The sequence below is a fragment of the Carlito syrichta genome, unplaced genomic scaffold (assembly GCF_000164805.1).
Source record: "Carlito syrichta isolate Samal-C Ts95f unplaced genomic scaffold, Tarsius_syrichta-2.0.1 Scaffold302083, whole genome shotgun sequence".
Lineage (NCBI taxonomy): Eukaryota > Metazoa > Chordata > Mammalia > Primates > Tarsiidae > Carlito > Carlito syrichta.
Genome location: NW_007246179.1, coordinates 533261 through 553625, shown reverse-complemented (window position 1 = coordinate 553625; position 20365 = coordinate 533261). Strand labels below are relative to the sequence as shown.

The 20365-nt window shown below is 40.8% G+C and overlaps 1 protein-coding gene across 1 annotated transcript; it reads left to right on the top strand.

Annotated features, from left to right (window-relative positions):
- The first annotated feature begins 314 nt into the window (after positions 1 to 314).
- Positions 315 to 19748, top strand: LOC103258364 (zinc finger protein 615). The gene is given in 8 exon segments (XM_021711346.1): positions 315 to 880; positions 13908 to 14050; positions 14926 to 15018; positions 17083 to 17745; positions 17830 to 18471; positions 18724 to 18967; positions 19356 to 19507; positions 19510 to 19748. Coding segments are annotated over 8 exon segments (2742 nt in total).
- The last annotated feature ends 617 nt before the right edge of the window (positions 19749 to 20365 follow it).

Here is a 20365-nt window from a genome sequence, read left to right as displayed (position 1 = left end):
GTACGTAAGATACTCAAAGATGGCCGCCCCCAAGGCGGCGGAAAAGGGCGCGGCCATCTTACTTCCGGGTCAACGCCGGCAACAAGGCTGTTTCGCCTCTGACCCTCGTTAGCCGCCGTAGGGCAGTGAGGGGACTGCGCGCCAAAGCCAGGAGCAAGGTAAGTTCGAGGCAGTCCTTTTAGCACCGTGGGCGGGGGGGGCTTGGGGGTGTCGCTGTGGCGATCGGAGGATGTTAGGTCCGTGGCTGGGTCAGTAGTGGACAATGGGGACGGGCGGGCTCTTTGGACTCCGCGACTGTGACGAGAGCGGGGAGCATGTCGTGGCTGCGTCTTCCCTTGCCTGGGAGCTCCAAGGGGCCCGTCGTCGGGTACGCGCGACGGTGGGGCTCTGGCATCCTCCGCGAGGTCCTCTCGCGGCGGGAGGTTCAAGGCCTCCAGAGCCCGATCGCCAAGGCCCGATCACCCCGTCTGGGTGTCTTGGCTGTCGACCGTGTGCGGGGCTCGGGGACTGTGAACTGGAGGGCCTGTTTGTTGGCGACCGCGGTCCGGGGGCAGGTTGTGTCTGGGGCGGAACGAGGGGCTGCTCCGGAGTTTCAGGTTCGGAGGTTTCTGGCCCGGCTTTTGCGAGGTAGCCGGGCGGCAGGCGGGGCTCGTGGACGGATGTGCGCTTGCGCTGCAGCTCTAGCGACCTGGGTACCACGTGGGGGAGGGAGGAAGGATGCTGAGCTCCATCCTGTCTTGTCTGCTGAAAGAGGCTTGATGGATGTGAACGTTCCCCTTCTGTTCACAACCTTCTCCACCACCCCACATCATCCCTTACTCTTGATCCCTCAGACATGGAAGTTTTTGGCAAGATTAATGACCAAACATATTTACAAGTGGTATGTTTGTGGCCTGGTGCCGTGGCTCACGCCTGTAAGGCCAGCATTTTGGGAGGCTGGGGCAGGAGGGTTGCTTGAGGCCAAGAGTTCGAGACCCGCCTGGACAACCTGGTGAGACTTCATCTCTACAAAAAATTTAAAAATTAGGCCGGGCGCGATGACTCACGCCTATAATCCCAGCACTTGGGAGGCCAAGGTGAGAGGATTGCCTGAGCCCACGGGTTCAAGACCAACCTGGGCTACTTGGTGAGCCCTTGTCTCTACAATAAATTAAAAATATTAGCCGGGCATGGTAGTTCATGCCTGTGGTTCGGGCAACTTGGAAGGCTGAGGCAGAAGGATTGCCTGAACCCAACAGGTCAAGGCTGCGGTGGCTGCGAGCGTGCCCTTGCACTCCAGCCTGAGCGAAAGAGTGAGATTCCTACTCAAAAAAAAAAAATTTTTTTTCAAAATTAGTTGGACATAGTGGTGCACACTTATAGTCCCAGCTGCTCAGCAGGCTGAGGTGGGAGGATCACCTGAGCCCAGGAGTTTGAGGCTGCATTGAGCGGTGATCCATCCTGCCATTGCAGTGTAGTTGGGGCAACAAAGTGAAACACCTAACTCTAAAATAAAATTAAAAGTGGGATGTTTAAATTTAAGATGCAGCCTTTTCCCTTTTTCCTGCAAGTTTTCATCATATTCCCCTTGGATATTTCTTTTCAGACTCTTACATCAAGAAAGATATCATCTCTATCATGGTAAGTTCTGTTATTCAAAGATAACTGTTTTCAAGTTTTTAGAATATTTCCATTATAAACTTGTATGTTATGTGCTTAATATGTACTTATTTATAAAGTTATGTAAATAATGCTGTTGTTTACTTTTTCACTTTATAAGGTGTAACAAACATTTACAAGTTGTTTTTAATGTTTGAACTGGTAGCATTATAAGTGAATTCACATTGTTTGTGCTTTCATTTGGGTAGAGATGAAATGTTTAAAAATATTTAGATATCATTTATAGGAACATTTTATGAATATGCATTTACCTATGGGTTTGGATTCCTGCCTTTCATCTCCAGTCTAGACTATTTACTTTTATTGCGGTGTGTTATTATTTTTGACTCCCCTTTCCTTACATTCTTCTATAACACAAAGTGAATTTTAGATATTTAATTTACACTTGATCACCTTACTTAATTCTTTTTTTTTATTATAAAGATGTGGGGTACAATTCAGGGTTAGGTATACAAATGTTGATTATGCAGGTGCCCTTGTTGATGAGGTGTGCCCCTCCCTCCCCTACAGTTTCCCACTACTGTCAATCTCTTTCTTATAGTATTATAATTGTTCAAGTTCCACTTATGAGTGAGAGCATATGGTACTCTGTTCTTTGTTTCTGTGATAGATCACTGAATATGATCGACTCTAAATCCACCGTTGCTGCGAAGTCCATATATTTGTCCTTCTTTATGGCTGCATGATATTTCGTTGTGTATATGTACCACATCTTTTTTATCCAGTTCAGCTTCAATAGGCAACATGGTGGTTCAATGTTTTTGCTATTGTGAATAGAGCTGCAACAAACATACGTATGCAGGTATCTTTTTTGTAGAGTGATTTGAGTTCCTCCGGGTATATTCCCAATAGGGAAATTGTTGGGTCATATGGAAGGTCAATTTCTAGATCTTTCAAAAATCACCACACTGTCTTCCAAAGAGGTTGCACTAGTTTGCATTCCCACCAGCAGTGTAAAAGTGTTCCTTTTCCTCCACATCCTTGCCAGCATCTGTTGTTGTTTGTGTTATTAATGATGGCCATTCTCACTGGGGTTCGGTGGTATCTCAATGTAGTTTTGATTTGCATTTCTCTGATGATGAGTGAGGCTGAGCACTTTTTCATGTGTCTGTTAACTGCCCGTATATCTTCTTCTGAGAAATGTCTATTCATGTCTTTTGCCCACTTTTAAATGAAGCTGTTTGGTTTTTTTTCCTTTCTGCATGTTTGAGTTCCTTGTAGATACTAGATGTTAGGCCTTTGTCAGATATACAGTTGGCAAATATTTTTTCTCATTCTGTAGGCTGTCTCCCTGCTCTCTTGATGGTTTATTTTGCTTTGCAGATGCTCGTTAGTTTGATGAAGTCCCACTTGTCTATCTTATTTCTCAAGGTATTGGCCTTTAGAGTTCTGAATAGGAATTGGTTGCCAGTTCCAATTTCCATAAGGATGTCTCCTGCGCATTCTAAGATTCTTACAGTTTGAGGTTTTATGTTTTTAGGTCTTTGATCCACTTAGAGTTAACTTCTGTCTATGGTGAAAGGTAGGGGTCCTGTTTCAATATTCTGCATGTGGTCAGCCAGTTTTCCCAGCACCATTTACTGAATAGTTCTCCTCTCCCCAGTGGTTGTTGTTGGAGGTTTTGTCAAAGATGAGTTGGTTGAGGAATTGGGGCTTTGCTTCCGGAATCTCTATCCTGTACCATTGGTCCTTGTGCCTGTTCTTGTACCAGTACCAAGCTGTTTTGATTACTGTAGCCTTATAGTAAAGTTTAAAGTCTGGAAGTGTGATATCTCCTGCTAGGTTTCTTTTCCTAAGGATTGTTTTGGCTATTCATGGTCATTTATGTTTCCATATGAATTTCTGTATTGCCATTTCCAGGTCTGTGAAGAATGATATTGGTAACTTAATGGGTATTGCGTTGAATCTGTGGATTGCCTTTGGTAGGATGGACATTGTAACAGTGTTGATTCTTCCTATCCATGAGTATGGAATATTTTTCCATTTGTTTGTGTCTTCTTGAATTTCTTTGAGCAGTGTTTTGTAGTTCTCATTGTGAAGGTCTTTCACTTCTCTGGTTAGGTAGATGCCGAGGTATTTCTTTCTTTCTTTCTTTTTTTTTGTGGCTTTTGTGAATGGGATTGTGCTTTTTATTTGGGTTTCTGCCTGCTTACTGTTGGTGTATAGGAATGCAACTGTTTTTTGCATGTTTATTTTGTACCCTGAGACTTTGCCAAAGTTCTCCATCAGTGCAAGCAGGTTTTGACAGTTTCTCTTGGATTTTCAAGGTATAGGATCATATCATCAGCAAAGAGGGATAACTTGACTTCCTCTTTTCCTATTTAGATACCCCTGATTTCCTTCTCTTGTGTAATTGCCTGAGCTAGGACTTCCAACACAATATTGAACAAGAGGGGTGAGAGTGGGCAGCCTTGTCTTGTTCCAGTTTTCAGGGGAAATGTTTCCAGTTTCTGTCCATTTAGCATTATGTTAGCTGTGGGTTTATCATAGATGGCACTTACTATTTTGAGGTATGTTCTTTCTATATCTGGATGTTTGAGGGTTTTTAATCAAGAAGGGATGCTGGACTTTATAAAAAGCTTTTTCTGCATCTAATGCAATAATCATGTGGTTCTTGTTTTTACATTTGTTGGTGTATTTAATTACATATATGGTCTTGCGAATGTTGAACATGCCCTGCATCCTGGGGATGAAATCTACTTGTTCATGTTCGATGATTTTTAAGATGTGTTTTTGGATCTAATTTGCTAGAATCTTGTTGAGAATTTTTGCATCCCTGTTCATAAGGGATATTGCCCTGTTGTTCTCTTTTTTTGTTGGATCAGTACCAAGTTTGAGTATCAGTGTGATGTTAGCCTCATAAAATGATTTGGGGAGAATTCCATCTTTCTCAATTACCTGGAATACTTTCAATAGGATTGGTATCAGCTCCTCCTTGTACGTTTTGAAGAATTCTGTTGGAAGCCATCTTGTCCAGGGCCTTTTTTTGTAAGTAGTTTTCTTATGACAGAGTCAATTTCCTGGGTTGTTATTTGTTTATTTAGTGTCTCGGTGTCTTCTTGTTTCAACCTGGGGAGATTGTGTGATGTCAGAAAGTCCTCCATTTCATTTTGGTTATCAAGTTTGTTTCCATATAGGTGTACATAGTAATCTCTGATAATCTTTTGTACTTCTTCAGGGTCAGTTGTGATTTGATCTTTTTATTTCTCATTGTGTTTATTTGGGCTTTTTCTCTCTTTTTCTTGGTCATTCTGGCTAGGGGTCCATCAATCTTGTTAATTCTTTCAAAGAACCAGCCTTTTTTTCTGTTGATGTTTTCTATGATATTTTTGTCTTCTATATTCTGTATTTGGGCCCTTGTTTGGGTGATTTCGATTCTTCTGCTAAAGTTGGGGTGTTGTTGGCCTTCTCTTTCCAGCTCCCTTAAGTGATTTGTTAGGCTCTCCACTTGTGATTTTTCCATTTTCTTGATGTGTGCTTGTAGAGATATAAATTCCCCTCTTAGAACTGTTTTCATGGCATCCCAGAGGTTTTGGTAAGATGTTTCTTCGTTTTTGTTTGTTTCCAGGAATCTTTTTTTTTTTTTTTTTTTTGACTTGGAGTCTCACTGTCGCTCAGACTGGAGTGCAGTGGTTGCTCTTGGCCACCACAGTCTCAACCTGCTGGGCTCTGGTGATCCTTCCACCTCAGCCTTCCAAGTAGCTGGAACTACAGGCACGCGCTACCATGCCCGGCTAATTTTTTTGATTTATTGTAGAGATGAGGTCTCGCCAAGTTCCCCAGGGAGGTCTCAAACCCGTGGGCTCAGGCAATCCACTCACCTCGGCCTCCCAAAGCGCGGGATTACAGGCTGAGCCACCGAGCCCAGCCCAGGAATCTTTTAATTTCTGTTTTGACTTCATTGTTGACCCAGTAGTTGTTCAGCATCATGCTGTTTAGTGTCCATGTCTTTGTGACCTTTGGGGAAATGTTGTTGGTGTTGATATTTATTTTTATTCCATTGTTGTCTGAGAATGTACATGGCAAGATTTCCACCTTATGGAATCTGTTTGTGCTTGATTTATGGCCAAGGATGTGATCAATCTTGAATTACATTCCATGTGGGGGTGAGTAGATATATATTCTGTGGTTGTTGGGTGGAATAATCTGTAGGTATCTATTAAGTCTATTTGGTCAAGTGTCAAGTTTAAGTTCTGGATCTCCTTGTTGATTTTTTGCCTCAGTGATCTATCTAGGGCTGTCAGTGGGGCATTTAAGTCCCCTGCTATAATACTGTTAGAGTCAATATCTTTTTTTAGTTTACTTAGTAATTACTTTATAAATGCTGGTGCTCCTGTGTTGGGTGTGTATATGTATAGGATGGATATTTCTTGTTGATGGATTGAACCTTTTATCATTATGTAGTATCCTTTTGCATCTTTTTAAATTTTTGATAGCATAAAAGTTGTTTTGTCTGATATTAAGATCTCAATTCTTGCCTTCTTTTGTGGTCCACTTGTCTGGAAACTCGTTTTCCATCCTTTAACTTTGAGTCTGCGTGCATCCCTTGTAGTGAGATGAGTCTCCTGGATGCAACAAATAATTGGGTCATGGCTTCTTATCCAGTTTGCCATTCTGTGTCTTTTCAGTGGTGCATTTAGTCCATTCACATTCAGGCTGATTATTGAAATGCTATTGTTTATTGTTGTCATGAGGTTTATATAAAGTTTTTTTCTTTGCTTGTTTTTGTTGACTTTGGGGTTAATGTATGTGTGTGTTTTCAAGTTTCTTGTTGCACTGTATTCTCTGTTGACTCTATGCTCTGTTGTTCTCTTGGGTAGTGTGTGGTCATTTTTTTTTTCTTTCTTTCTTCTGTTCTTAATACCTTTTAAGTATCTCCTGTAGAGCTGATCTGGGAGCTGCATAATCTCTTAGGGATTGGAGGTCTGGGAAGAATTTTAATTGTCCATAACCGATGAAGCTGAGCTAGGCTGGATAGCAAATTCTCATTTTAAATTGTTTACATTTGAGGACTTTGAATATAGGGCTCCCGTCCCTTCTTACTTGTAGTGTTTCTCCCCATAGGTCTGCTGCTATTCTGATTGGTTTTCCCTGATAGGTAGTCTGACCTTTCTCTCTTGCTGCCTTTAGGATTTTTTCTTTTGTGCTTGCTTTGTTTAGGTGAATTACTATATGTCTAGGGTTTGGTATTCTCATTTGATTTCTTGTGGGGGTTCTCTGTATCTCTTGTGCTTGGCTGGTCACAACTCTGGTGCAATGGGAAAAGTTTTCTTGGATTGTCTCCTGGAATACTTGCTCCAAGTTGTTCTCCATTTCCCTTTCTTCTTCTGGGATACCAATCAGGTGTAGGTTTGTCCTCTTTATATAATCGCACATCTCTTGTAGGCTTTGTTCTTTCTTTCTGATTCTTCTTTCTATTTTTTTTACAGATCAGGTTAAATCCATGTTCTGGTCTTCAAGTTGAGATTCTTTCTTCAGCTAGATTAATTCAGTTTTCCATGCTTGTCATCTTATTATTTCCTGGATGAAATTTTTATTGCCAAAATTTCTGTTATAAGTTCTTTCAGTGTTGCAGCGTGTCTTTCTTGAGTCTTATTCACTCTTTCCATCCATTCCCTAATCCCTGTCATACTCTGGGGCCAGTTGTCCATCATGGGTGACTTCCATTGTTTGGGCACCAAGGTCTGATTTTTCAGGAGTTTTGTCTTTGGTACACTTGAAATTGCCTGAGGCCTTCCTTTGGTTTTTCCTCATCTGTGATAGAGCTCTTATTTTTCTCTTTAGGTCTGTTATTCCATGTCAGTGAGAGAGGCTTTCCCTTCTAATGTTTGCTAAGTCCTCTATTCTTCCCTGATCCGGGCTCTGGATTTGTTCTATTTTTAAATAGGCCAGTGGATGGGAAGCTTTTCTGTCTCTTGTAGTTTTTGAAATTCGAATAAAGTAGGGGATCAGGCACTAGGAATCAGAGACTACTTGCAAATTACAATGTTCACGTATCATGGTATGTGTTCCCTGAGCCCCACCACCACTCTGTATGATGATGCAAAGCAGAAACCTATGCAAAAGTAGTTGAACGCACACACGTACACACAGACATACACACATAGTGCAAAACAAACTGGAATAACAACAAAGTGAAGCAAAATAAACAACAAAAAAACCAAGAAAACTAAACAAACACTCACATGCATAGCACAAAGTGAATAGAGAAGAAAAACAGAAAGACCAGAGGAAAATTTTTTAAAAAGGAATTCAGGTGGAACCCTCACATACATATTGACATACCCCTTAAACTATTAAAAATGAAAATAAAAGAGCTCAGAAGAACAAAGGAGTAAAAGCCAACAACAAAATTGAAAGATGAACACGCAATCATTCATACACACACCATAAACAGAAAATGACAAATAAAAGAAGAAAGAAACAGAAAAAGAAAAGAAAAAAAATCTAGCAGGGATGCAAACCAAACCCTCACATACACATTCATGCACAAAGGAATAATATTTTAAAAATAGATGAGCTAACATAGTCAAAAAAATTTTTTTAATTAAAAAATAATTGAAAATTTTTTTAAAAACCCGCCCTGTTGTGGCAGACTCTGTAATTGTTCCTCAAATCAGGTCTCTCCTGCAGAGCCACCTCTTTCACTCTCTCCTCTGTGTCTGGAGCAGGGAAGGAGTGGGACTGCAGTCCTCCCTTCCCACTCCCACCTGGTATGGTCAAGGAGATCTCCTCCAGTCGGGAGGTATGGGGTTGTCTCTTCCTCAGGTATGTACTTGCAGGGGGTGCCCCAGCCAGGCCTATCCTGGAATGGAGTTCTCCTATTGTGACTGACATCTAGGCTCCACCTGGGTTTGTCCCTCTCAGTCATGGCCAAGCTACATGGGTCTGATGTTCAGAGGATTGCTGGGGAGTGGGGAGTTTGGGTCAGCCCCAGACTCACCACTGATCTCTTTGGAGTCCTTCCTCATCCTTTTCTGGCCATACTCTTTGTCCCACGAATACATCAGGATAGGGGGTGGGGCGCCTGGAATTCAGCACTCATCAGGTCCCTCTGAAGTTTGTGCTCTCGGGATATTCCCTCTGGGCCACGATCAATCCCTGAGTTGTTGATCCACCAGTCACAGAGATCGGGTCTGTTGCTCCATTGTGAGCAAGCCAGAGCACCTTTCTGCCCCGCCTTCAAGATGGTGGTGGGGTGCCTTTCTGTGTCCTCTTCCATGGGACCTTACCTCTGGACTCCCTCTGCAGCTCCTGCTGCCAGTGCCCTGTCAGGTGCTGAAGTGGTCTTAATTCTTAATATTACAACATTTTTTCCTTTCTGCAAACATATTGTAAAATTTTCAAACCTATTTAAGTATTGAAAGAAGTTTAAAGTTACCACCTATATGCCTACCACCTAGATTTTCAGCATTGTTATTAGACTAGTTCTACTGGTTAACTAAGCATTTATTCATTTATCTGTTCATAAATTATTCTTTTTTTGTTTTTTATTTTGGTACATTTCAGAGTAAGTTGCAGGCATCAGTACCATGCCTCTAAATAATTCTGCAATTATATGAGTAACTAGAATTCTACTAATAGCCTTTGAGTTACTTTGTTTGCTTAATAAGGAGACATATTATTTATAAGTAATTTTGTCTAGTTATACAGTGGGGTGAAAGTGGACTTTGGGATAAAACAAACCTGGTTTTCCATCCTGATTTTGCGTCTTTCTTATGTGATTTTCATGACCTGTTCTTGTTTCCTTGTTAGCAAAAAGAGAAGTTTAAAATATCTTCCTCAAGGTTATCTTTTGTAAAATGTGAATATATAACTCATTTTCTCTTTCTTTTCCTACCTCCTTCTGTCTTTCATTTTTTGTAGTAATGTAAACATTTAAAGGCATGAACTTATGTTACCAACCTCTCAACAATATTCTAATTTTAAATGTAAGATACTGATTTTTTTCTGATTTAAACATATGTATAGTTATGAAAAATTCAGCGAAGAAAGTAAGAATAATAAGAATAACCACTCAGTACACTTTTGCATATATAGAGAGAGAGAAATGGAGTTTTGGATTACCAGGGATACATTTATTGGTAGTTTTTAATATAGAATGTTATATTATTCTAAGTGTTCTGTTACTTAACACTGCTTGACCATCCTATGCTTTAAGATGGTATAGACTTTTTCCATTTAAAATTTTAAATTTATTATTATTTCTTAAATCAGGAGAACTTTCTTGCTGGGCACAGTGGCTCTCTTCTGTAATCCTAGCACTTTGGAAGGCCGAGGCAGGAAAATTGCTTGAGCCCAGGATTTCAAGACACATCTGGGTAGTGAGACCTCATCTCTACAAAAAAAATAATTAGTTGAGCGGTGGAGCATGCCTGTAGTTCCAGCTACTAGGGAGACTGAAGTGGGAGGATTGCTTGAGCCCAGGATGTCGAGACTGCAGTGAGTCAGAATTGTGCCACTGCACTCCAGCCTGGGCAACAGAGTGAGACACTGTCTCAAACAAAAAAAAATTTCCAACAGAACTGAAACTCAAGAAATCAATTTAAATTGTGTAGCCAGCCACTTGAATAAAGACGTATACAGACATATTAGGCAAATACTCATAATTTTTCCCTTCTTTTTTTTTTTCTACGTGAGTTGGAGTCTCACTCTGTCACCTAGGCTGGAGTGCAGTGGCACACTCACGTACACCACAGCCTCAACCTGCTGGTCTCAAGCAATCTTTCCACATCAGCCTTCCAAGTAGCTGGAACCACAGGCATGCACTGTTATGCCCGGCTAATTTTTCTTATTTATTGTAGAGAAGAGGTCTCGCCAAGTTGCCCGGGCTGATCTCAAACCCCTGGACTCAGGCAATCCTTTCACCTCTGCCTCCCAAAGTGCTGGGCTTACAGATTTGAGCTACTGCACCCCGCAATTTGCCCCTTCTTTTATCCTGATTGGCCTAAAGTCATCTTTAATCAGTTTTTCAAACCACACTGCATTGAGTAATGTGTCTAAACCATAATTCTCAACTCTGCCATTGTTATGTCAAAACAGCCAGAGATTAGATGTCATGAAATGGATCTAGCTGTGTTGCCACAGAACTGTTTCCAAACCAGGTGGCCCAAACCCTAGACACTGTTACTGACTGTTTAGACAATCAGTTGGCTTTTCTGCACAAATTTAAGTTTGGACCAATAGAGCTCATGGACCAAATCTAGCCTAGTGCCTATTTTTGTTAATAAGTTTTATTGGGACCCAGCCACACTCATATATCTATTTTTTTTAGCATGTCCATTTTTGAGATATCATGGTAGAGTTGAGTAGTTGTTACAGAAACCATAGACCTCTTTTAACATGGAAATAATTTTAATTTATTTACTTATATTTTATTATTATTTCTCTTTCTCTTCTTGTTCTTCTTCTCCTTCTTCTTCTTCTTTCTCTTCTTCTTCCTCCTCTTCTTTGTCTGAATCTCACTCTGTTGCCCATGCTAGAGTGCAGAGACATGATCATAGCTCACTGCAGCTTTGTTCTCCTGGGCCCAGGTGATCCTTCTGCCTCAAACTTCTGAGTAGCTGGACTACCAGCGCACACCACCACACCTGGCTAATTATTTTGTTTTTTGTAGAGACAAGGTCTCACTATAGTGCCCAGGCTGGTCACAAACACCCAAGCTCAAGCAATCCTCATGGTTTGCCCTCCCAAAGCATTGTGAATTTATAAGTATGAGCCACCACACCTGGCCTAGAAATAGTTCTTTTTTTTTTTTTCCCAAATATTAGCTTTATAACTGACACAATAGATTACAAATCACATACAAACTTCATGTGTCAATGTTATGGTAATTAGTACTTTATACACCTCTATTATACAGATATCTTAAAACACTTCATTCACTATCCTCCTAATTTATGTCACTTTATGTTATATTTTAACATGTTATGTATTAAAACTTTAGGCTTTACTTCTTATCTCACCAGTTTTGTTCATTTTCACTCCTTGTTGCTCCTCTCCTTATACTGGGGACTTCTTTCCTTTGGCTTGAAGAATACTCATTAGCCTTTGCAGTAATACAGGCCTTCTGATGAAAAATGCTTTCCGGTTGGCCTAAAGATGTGTTTGATTCAGTTTTATTCCTCAAGTATATTTTTGCTGAATTTCTTTATAGGTTTATACTGATAAATGTTTTGCAATCTATTAAAACATGTATAGTAATGATAAATAATATAGTGCTTATTATTTGCTGAGGACATTGTTCTCAAAGTATAAAGTGTAAAAAGACTTTTGTAAAGCAGATGGACATACATGGCTTTAATTTTTTTTTAATGTGTGTATCCTAATAGTCTGAATGTCCTCTTTGCTAAAAATTGATCTGCCTGGGTATTCCTCTGCTACTGAGGCATCATGTGATGGTTCCCTTTCCCACATGCTTGCAGGAGTCATAACACTTCAACTTTATAGAAGGAAAGTGCACTTCCCAAGCATTCAGAATGTTATGTTTTACTAGCCCAGGGGTAAAAGCTGCTGAACTAAATACAAGGATGGGTAGATATTTGGGGGCCTGGATTTAAAGTGAATATTCAGCAACAGTGACAACATTCATGCCTAAAGAGAAGGTATCACTCAGAGTAATTTGCTTTTTAGCCCACAGGTACTGAGAACAAGAGAAGTCAAGTGAAGGAAGGAGGCAGAGATTCTACAACTTGGGTATCAATCATTTCTGGAGATATCCTTGATTACAGATTGAGATGTTTTGAACAGAAATTTAGAGCTGATCCAGAAGAGACAAAGACAGAGCATCTCAATTAGTGGCCATTTCTCAAATTTAGGAGAAAATGATGCAGGTGACTTTTGGTTTGTTGTATTCTTCCCTTTATTCTCCAGTGGATTTTTAGAGACTTGTAAAAATCAGTGCAATTAAAAATATAAATAGAAATTAGCAGGATCTAGAGAAATCTGGGTGAAAAGTGGAATCAGGGTTATATTTTTCATAGGATTTATTTGTGTCAGAATGTAATATGTGACTCTGCAGGACCCTGCAGGTCACATTTGCTGCCAACTTGCATCTGATGTCTGACAGCCACATAAAAATATCATGATAAGTTACATCAACTGCCAAAAAAAAGCAGACCAAGTTTCTAACATCTTCAAGTTTCTTGAAGGATGTTAATGTTTCAAGGCATAGAATTCTGAGGTTCACATAGTTCTTCACAGAGGTGATGTAGCAGGTGGTATTCTTAACTACAGTCTTCTCATAAATGAAAAAGTAGGTCACTTACAGCTGTTTTTTTGAGTGGGAGTCTCACTCTGTCATCCAGGTTGGAATGCAGTGTCATGCTCACGGACACTGCAGCCTTGACCTACTGGGCTCAGGCGACTCTTCTGCTTCAGCCATCCAAGTAGCTGGAACTACAGGTGCATGCTACCACATCTGACTAATTTTTTGATTTATTATAGAGAGGAGGTCTCACCAAGTTGTGCAGGCTTGAACCCCTGGGCTCAGGCAATCTACTTACTTCGGCCTCCCAAAGTGCTGGGATTATAGGCTTGAGCCACCACGCCCAGCCACTACATGATATATTTAATATGTTATTAACCTTGTCTAATAATATGTACATACATATGCATTTGTCTGTATACATATGTGAGCTTGCATCTATAGTCTTTTAAGAATTTTTTTCCAAATTTTCCATCTAATTATCTTTTATGCATTTTTTTGAATTTTTTATGAATTTTTTTCCAAATTTTCCATCTAATTATCTTTTATGCATTATACTTGTTTTATGCATTATACTTGTTTTATAGTTTTTTTCCTCTGTTCAGTACATTAAGCATAGTTATTTAGTATGTATTATCTTATGATACTAGCATCAGTGGTCTCTTCATTACTTGTTTTGGCATTGGCACAAAGGCTCATGGTGAATGTATGAATCTGTTTTATTCACCTACTTAAAAACTATCATATACATATAACTAGTTTGATATAGGCAATAGATGCTGTATATTGCAGATGTTCTTACATTAGCAAGAGAATTTAATGACTACATGTTACAGAAACTTCTTTAAATTTTCAAATTTGTTGAATGAATGGATGACTGCACAAACACACACACAAAAAATCCAGAATATTTAACTAGCATTCTTAGTCTATAAGATTACATTTTAGAAAAAACCCCAGTTTTCTACATGGTGAAAATCAGCAAAATAACTTCCTTTACTTTCTTTCCATATCACCAGAAGAATTTCACTTCATTAAACAGGACTGTATTATTACAGGGATCCCTGACATTTGACGATGTGCTTTTGGATTTCACCTGGGAGGAGTGGCAGCTTCTGGGCCCAGATCAGAAGGACCTATACCGGGATGTGATGTTGGAGAACTATAGCAACCTGGTGTCACTGGGTAAGGACAGATACCCTTTGTCACTTAGAGGGTATCCAGTCAGCAGCTTTCCTTTCTCAGCTGCTTAAGTCTTTAGAATACCTGCGATACTTTGAAATGGTAGATTCTCAGATCCTTCTCTTACCCCATGGAAGAGGCTATAACCTACCCTCTCCTGAGAGAAAAGCCGTGACATTACAAATGTGAAACTGTTTAGTTCTTTCTTTTTTCATTTTTTTTTTTTTTTTTGTCAGAGTATCACTCTGTCACTTAGCCTGAGTGCAGTGGCATGCTCACAGCTAACCTCAGCCTCAAACTCCTGGGCTCAGGTGATCCTCCCACCTTAGAGTCCGAGCAGCTGGGACTACAGGCCTACAACACCATGCTTGGCTTTTTTTTTTTTTTTTTGCTATGTTGCCCAGGCTAGTCTGAAACTCTTAGCCTCATGTGATCCTCCCACCTTGGTCTCCCAAAGTTCTGGGATTACAAGTATGAGCCACTGTGTTTAGTTCTTAAAATGTCACATTTTTGGCTGGGTACAGTGGTTGGTTCACACCCATAATAAAGCACTTTGGGAGGCCAAGGAGAGGATTATCTGAGCCCAGGGGTTCAAGATCAACCCGGGTAACCTGGCGAGACCTCACTTCTACAATAAATAAAAAAAAATGTACCAAGCGTCATCGTGCATGCCTGTGATTCCAACTACTTGGAAGGTTGAGGCGGAAGGATCGCCTGAGCCCAGCAGGTCAAGGTTACGATGGCCATGAGTGTGCCACTGCACTCCAGCCTGGGCAATGGAGTGATACTCCTACTCAAAAAAAAGTCACAGTTTTTGTTCTTGACATACCCCAGCCCAAATCTATATGTCTAAGTCTTCTATCATTTCCCTCGAATAGGATGCCAAGCCAGCAAATCAGATGCACTCTCCATGTTGGAACGAGAAGAAACTTGGACAACAGAAGATGAAATCCGCAGTCAAGTCTGTGCAGGTGAGTGAGAAAACCAGCAAAATGGGCAGACACAGAAGTCATGTTCTGCTCACTTAGAGCAGGGATCAAAGCAGTAAGTGTCTGAGGACACAATAGCAGCCTCTCCTTATACCTTCTTTTCTTTGTTTTGTTTGTTTGTTTTTGAGTCAGAGTCTCATTCTGTCACCCAGGCTGAAGAACAGTGGTAAGTTCACGGCCACCACAGCCTCGACCTGCTGGGCTCAGGTGATCTTTCTCTCTGAACCTTCCAAGTAGCTAGAAGCACAGGCGTGTACCATCATGCCTGGCTAATTTTTTGATTTATTGTCGAGACGAGGTCTCACCAAGTTGCCCAGGCTGGTTCGGAATCCCTGGGCTCAGACAATCCTCTTGCTTCCACCTTCCAAAGTACTGGGATTATAGGCTTGAGCCACCATGCCCGACTGTTCCTTCTTTTCATGGAAGAGCTCTTTTTCTTTGTAGGAATATAGAGGAAGGTACATTCCTTTTTTTTTCCTGAGACCTCATCCTTATTTATTTATATACATCTTGCTTTTGTTTCTTCTGAGATTTTCTTGGCCAGGCTCGGTGGCTCAGCCTATAATCCCAGCACTTTGGGAGGCCGAGGCAATTGGATTGCCTGAGCCCACAGGTTCAAGACCCGCCTGGGCAACTTGATGAGACCTCATCTCTATAATAAATCAAAAATTAACCAGGTGTGGTAGCACATGCCTGTAGTTCTGGCTACTTGGAAGGCTGAGGTAGAAGGATCGCCGGAGCCCAGCAGGTCGAGGCTGCAGTGGCCAGGAGCATGCCACTGCACTCCAGTCCGAGCAACAGAGTGAGACTCCAACTCAAAAAAAAAAAAAAAATGATTTTCCACCTCAACCTCAACCTTCCAAGTAGCTGGAACTACAGGTGCATCCTACCTCTTCTAAGATTTTCAAGTCTTCCTTTTCTTCATCTATTGCCACAGTGTCTCTGCTTGTGTACTCTCTTGCTATGAAATTTCACTTTCAGCTAGGCATGGTGGCTCACTTCTATAATGCCAGCACCTTGGGAGGCAGAGGCGAGAGGATTGCCTGAGCTCAGGGATTTGAAATCAGCCTGAGCAGCATGATGAGGTCTCATCTCTACAATAAATCAAAAAAATATTTAGCCGGACATGTGGTATGGGCTGTAGTTCCAGCTAGTTGGAAGGCTGAGATGGAAGGATCGCCTGAGCCCAGCAGGTCGAGGCTGCAGTGGCCATGATCATGTCACTGCACTCCAGCCAGGGCAACAGAGTGAGACTCCAACTCAAAAAAAAAAAGCCCTTTATGAAAATAAGAAATATGTTTGTGTATCCCAAACATGAACATAGGGACTTACACATAGATGTCATTCAACAAATATTTGTAGAATAAATCAGTGCAGATTTGAGATCAACCTATGTGATCTAATATTTCTCCAGTTTCTGAGGTTTTTCTCCAGTTTCTATGGTTTGGTATCCTGCCAAATTCTGATGCTTTCTGCTAAAAGTGATTGTTTACATTTGACTATATTTTTTTGTAAAAACCAATTTGAAAGTAGTCAGATCTATATACTTTGTGAATTATCTAGCCTTGTTTATACACTTAACTGCTTTTACTTTTTGGTGTGTTTATATTATTGTTTTTTGCCAGTGTGTAAGAGATAAGGGATATCTATCTATTTATTTTTATTTAATTATTTTTGAGTCATAGTCTTACTCTGTCACCCAAACTGGAGTGAAGTGGCATGCTCACGGCCATGGCAGCCTCGACCAGCAGGGCTCAGGCAATCCTTCCACCTCAGCCTTCCAAGTAGTTGGAACCACAGGTGCATGCCACCACTCACAGCTACTTTTTTATTTATTTATTGTAGAGACAAGTCTCTCCAAGTTGCATGGGCTGGTCTCAAACCCCTGGACTCAGACAATAAAGATGAAGGATATTTATATGTGAAATTTTCTTTATGCTGAAATAGGGTTGTCATTAAAGAGTCATCTCACACCAAGGCATTTTTTTTAAATAGATGAAGCCAAAGCAAGATGATGGAATGATTCACTGTTTTTTTCTTTCCTAGAAATCAGGAAAATTGGTGATCCTCTGCATTATTACTTGCAAAATCAAAGTATTTGGAAGAGTGTGGGACAATTCCATGAACATGTTTTAGAAAATAACACTAATCAGAACAAAGGTCATTTCCAGCTAAAGCAAACTTGTGATGTGTTTCACTCACATGAAAAACCTCTAAAATCAAATTTAGGTTTTGAAAACCAGAGCAAGAGCTGGGGTCGAAAGAACTCTGTTGAATTTAAAGGAAATGAGAAACCCCTTCTTCACGTGAATGATGAACAATTTTATACCAAAAGTAAATCCCCTGCAATTGTAAAACCTGTCAACAATCAGTCCCAGCTTATTAAGCAGCAGAAACCTCACAACCCAGAGAAGGCCTATGTATGCAGTGAGTATGGGAAAGTCTTCCCCAAGTTTTCTCAGTTCGTTAATCATCAGAGAGTACATACTGGAGAAAAACGTCATGGATGCAGCATGTGTGGAAAATCCCAGCTAATGGAACACCAGAGAATTCATACAGGACTGAAACGTTATGAATGCACTGAATGTGACAGAACCTTTCTCAAGAAATCACAGTTCAATGTACACCAGAAAACTCATATGGGAGAGAAGCCTTATACATGTAATCAATGTGGAAAAGCCTTCATCAAAAAGTGTCGACTCATTTATCATCAGCAGACTCATGCAGAAGAGAAATTGTATACGTGCAGTGAATGTGGTAAAGGCTTTTCAATGAAGCACTGCCTCATCGTACATCAGCGAACTCATACTGGAGAGAAACCCTATGTATGCAATGAGTGTGGGAAAGGTTTCACCTTGAAGAGCCCTCTCATCAGACATCAGCGAACACATACAGGAGAGAAACCCTATGTATGCACTGAATGTCAGAAAGGCTTTACCACAAAAAGTGACCTTATTGTACATCAGCGAACTCATACTGCAGAGAAGCCATATATATGCAATGATTGTGGAAAAGGCTTCACTGTGAAGAGCCGCCTGATTGTACATCAGCGAACTCACACTGGAGAGAAGCCCTACATATGCAGTGAATGTGGAAAAGGTTTCACTGAGAAGAGTCATCTCAATGTACATCAACGCACTCATACAGGAGAGAAACCCTATGTATGCAATGAGTGTGGGAAAGGTTTCACCTTGAAGAGCCCTCTCATCAGACATCAGCGAACACATACAGGAGAGAAACCCTATGTATGCACTGAATGTCAGAAAGGCTTTACTACGAAGAGTGACCTTATTGTACATCAGCGAACTCATACTGCAGAGAAGCCATATATATGCAATGATTGTGGAAAAGGCTTCACTGTGAAGAGCTACCTGATTGTACATCAGCGAACTCACACTGGAGAGAAGCCCTACATATGCAGTGAATGTGGAAAAGGTTTCACTGAGAAGAGTCATCTCAATGTACATCGACGCACTCATACAGGAGAGAAACCCTATATATGCAGTGAATGTGGCAAAGGCTTAACTGGGAAAAGCATGCTCATTGCACATCAGCGAACTCATGCTGGGCAGAAACCCTATATATGCAATGAGTGTGGAAAAGGCTTCACTGTGAAGAGCCGCCTGATTGTACATCAGCAAACTCACACCGGAGAGAAGCCCTACATATGCAGTGAATGTGGAAAAGGCTTTCCAGCAAAGATCCAGCTAATGGGTCATCAAAGAAATCACACAGGAGAGAAACCTTATATATGCAGTGAATGTGGAAAAGGTTTCACTGAGAAGAGTCATCTCAATGTACATCGACGCACTCATACAGGAGAGAAACCCTATATATGCAGTGAATGTGGCAAAGGCTTAACTAGGAAAAGCACGCTCATTGCACATCAGCGAACTCATACTGGGGAGAAACCCTATATATGCAATGAGTGTGGGAAAGGTTTCACCTTGAAGAGCCCTCTCATCAGACATCAGCGAACACATACAGGAGAGAAACCCTATGTATGCACTGAATGTCAGAAAGGCTTTACCACGAAGAGTGACCTTATTGTACATCAGCGAACTCATACTGCAGAGAAGCCATATATATGCAATGATTGTGGAAAAGGCTTCACTGTGAAGAGCCGCCTGATTGTGCATCGGCGAACTCACACTGGAGAGAAGCCCTACATATGCAGTGAATGTGGAAAAGGTTTCACTGAGAAGAGTCATCTCAATGTACATCGACGCACTCATACAGGAGGGAAACCCTAGATATGCAGTGAATGTGGCAAAGGCTTAACAGGGAAAAGCATGCTCATTGCACATCAGCAATGAATATGGAAAGGGCTTCACCATGAAGAGTACTCTAGGTATACATCAGCAAACTCATACTGGAGAAAAAACATACAAATGCAATGAGGGTGATAAGACCTTCAGGAAGAAGACATGCCTCATACAACATCACAGATTTCACACAGGAAAGACGTCCTTTGATGTACTGAAAGTGTGGAAAATTCTCTGCGCAAAAATGATCTCATTACACATCAGAGAATTCACACAGGAGAGAAATCTTAAGCATGTGGTGAATGTGGGAAGGCCTTCACTACGAAGTCAGGGCTCAATGTTCATCAAAGTAAACATACAGGAGAGAAGCCCTATGGATGTAGTGATTGTGGGAAAACTTTTGCCCACTTGTCTATCCCTGTTAAACACAAGCGAATTCACAGGTAGTCGTTTGGGGAAAGCCTCTTGCCAGTTATAGACCTTCAAGATATTATAGTACCTGCAAAGAATAACTTAATGAATGCACAGTATGTGGTTGTGTATTTAGTGATCAATTACCTCATGCTTTATGTCAAAGAAAACATGTACAAAACAATATATCTAAAAATTATATAATGAGAGAAATTATATAAATGTGGCAGACTAGGAAAGCTTTCGGTGAGAAGATAGACTCTGTCATAAGTGATCATCATAAGATAGACTCTGTCATAAGTGATTATGAATGAACTAATTGTTAGAAATGTAATAACTACAGGAAAGCCTTTGCCCTGAAATAAGACCTCAATAAATTGAGAGAGTTTATACTAGAGAAATACTTTCCTATGACAATGAATATGGCAGGGTTTGCAGTAAGGTTTGTTTTTGGGTTTTAGTTTTCTTTCTTTCTTTTTTTTTTTTTTGTTGGAGTCTCACTCTGTTGCCCAGGTTGGAGGACAGTGGCATGCTCATGGGCACTCCAGCGTCGACCTGCTGGGCTCTGGCAATCCTACAGTGAGATATTTTAACTCATCATTTGCAAGGAAGTAATGCAGAAAAAACTTACAAACACATTCAGTGTATAAGAG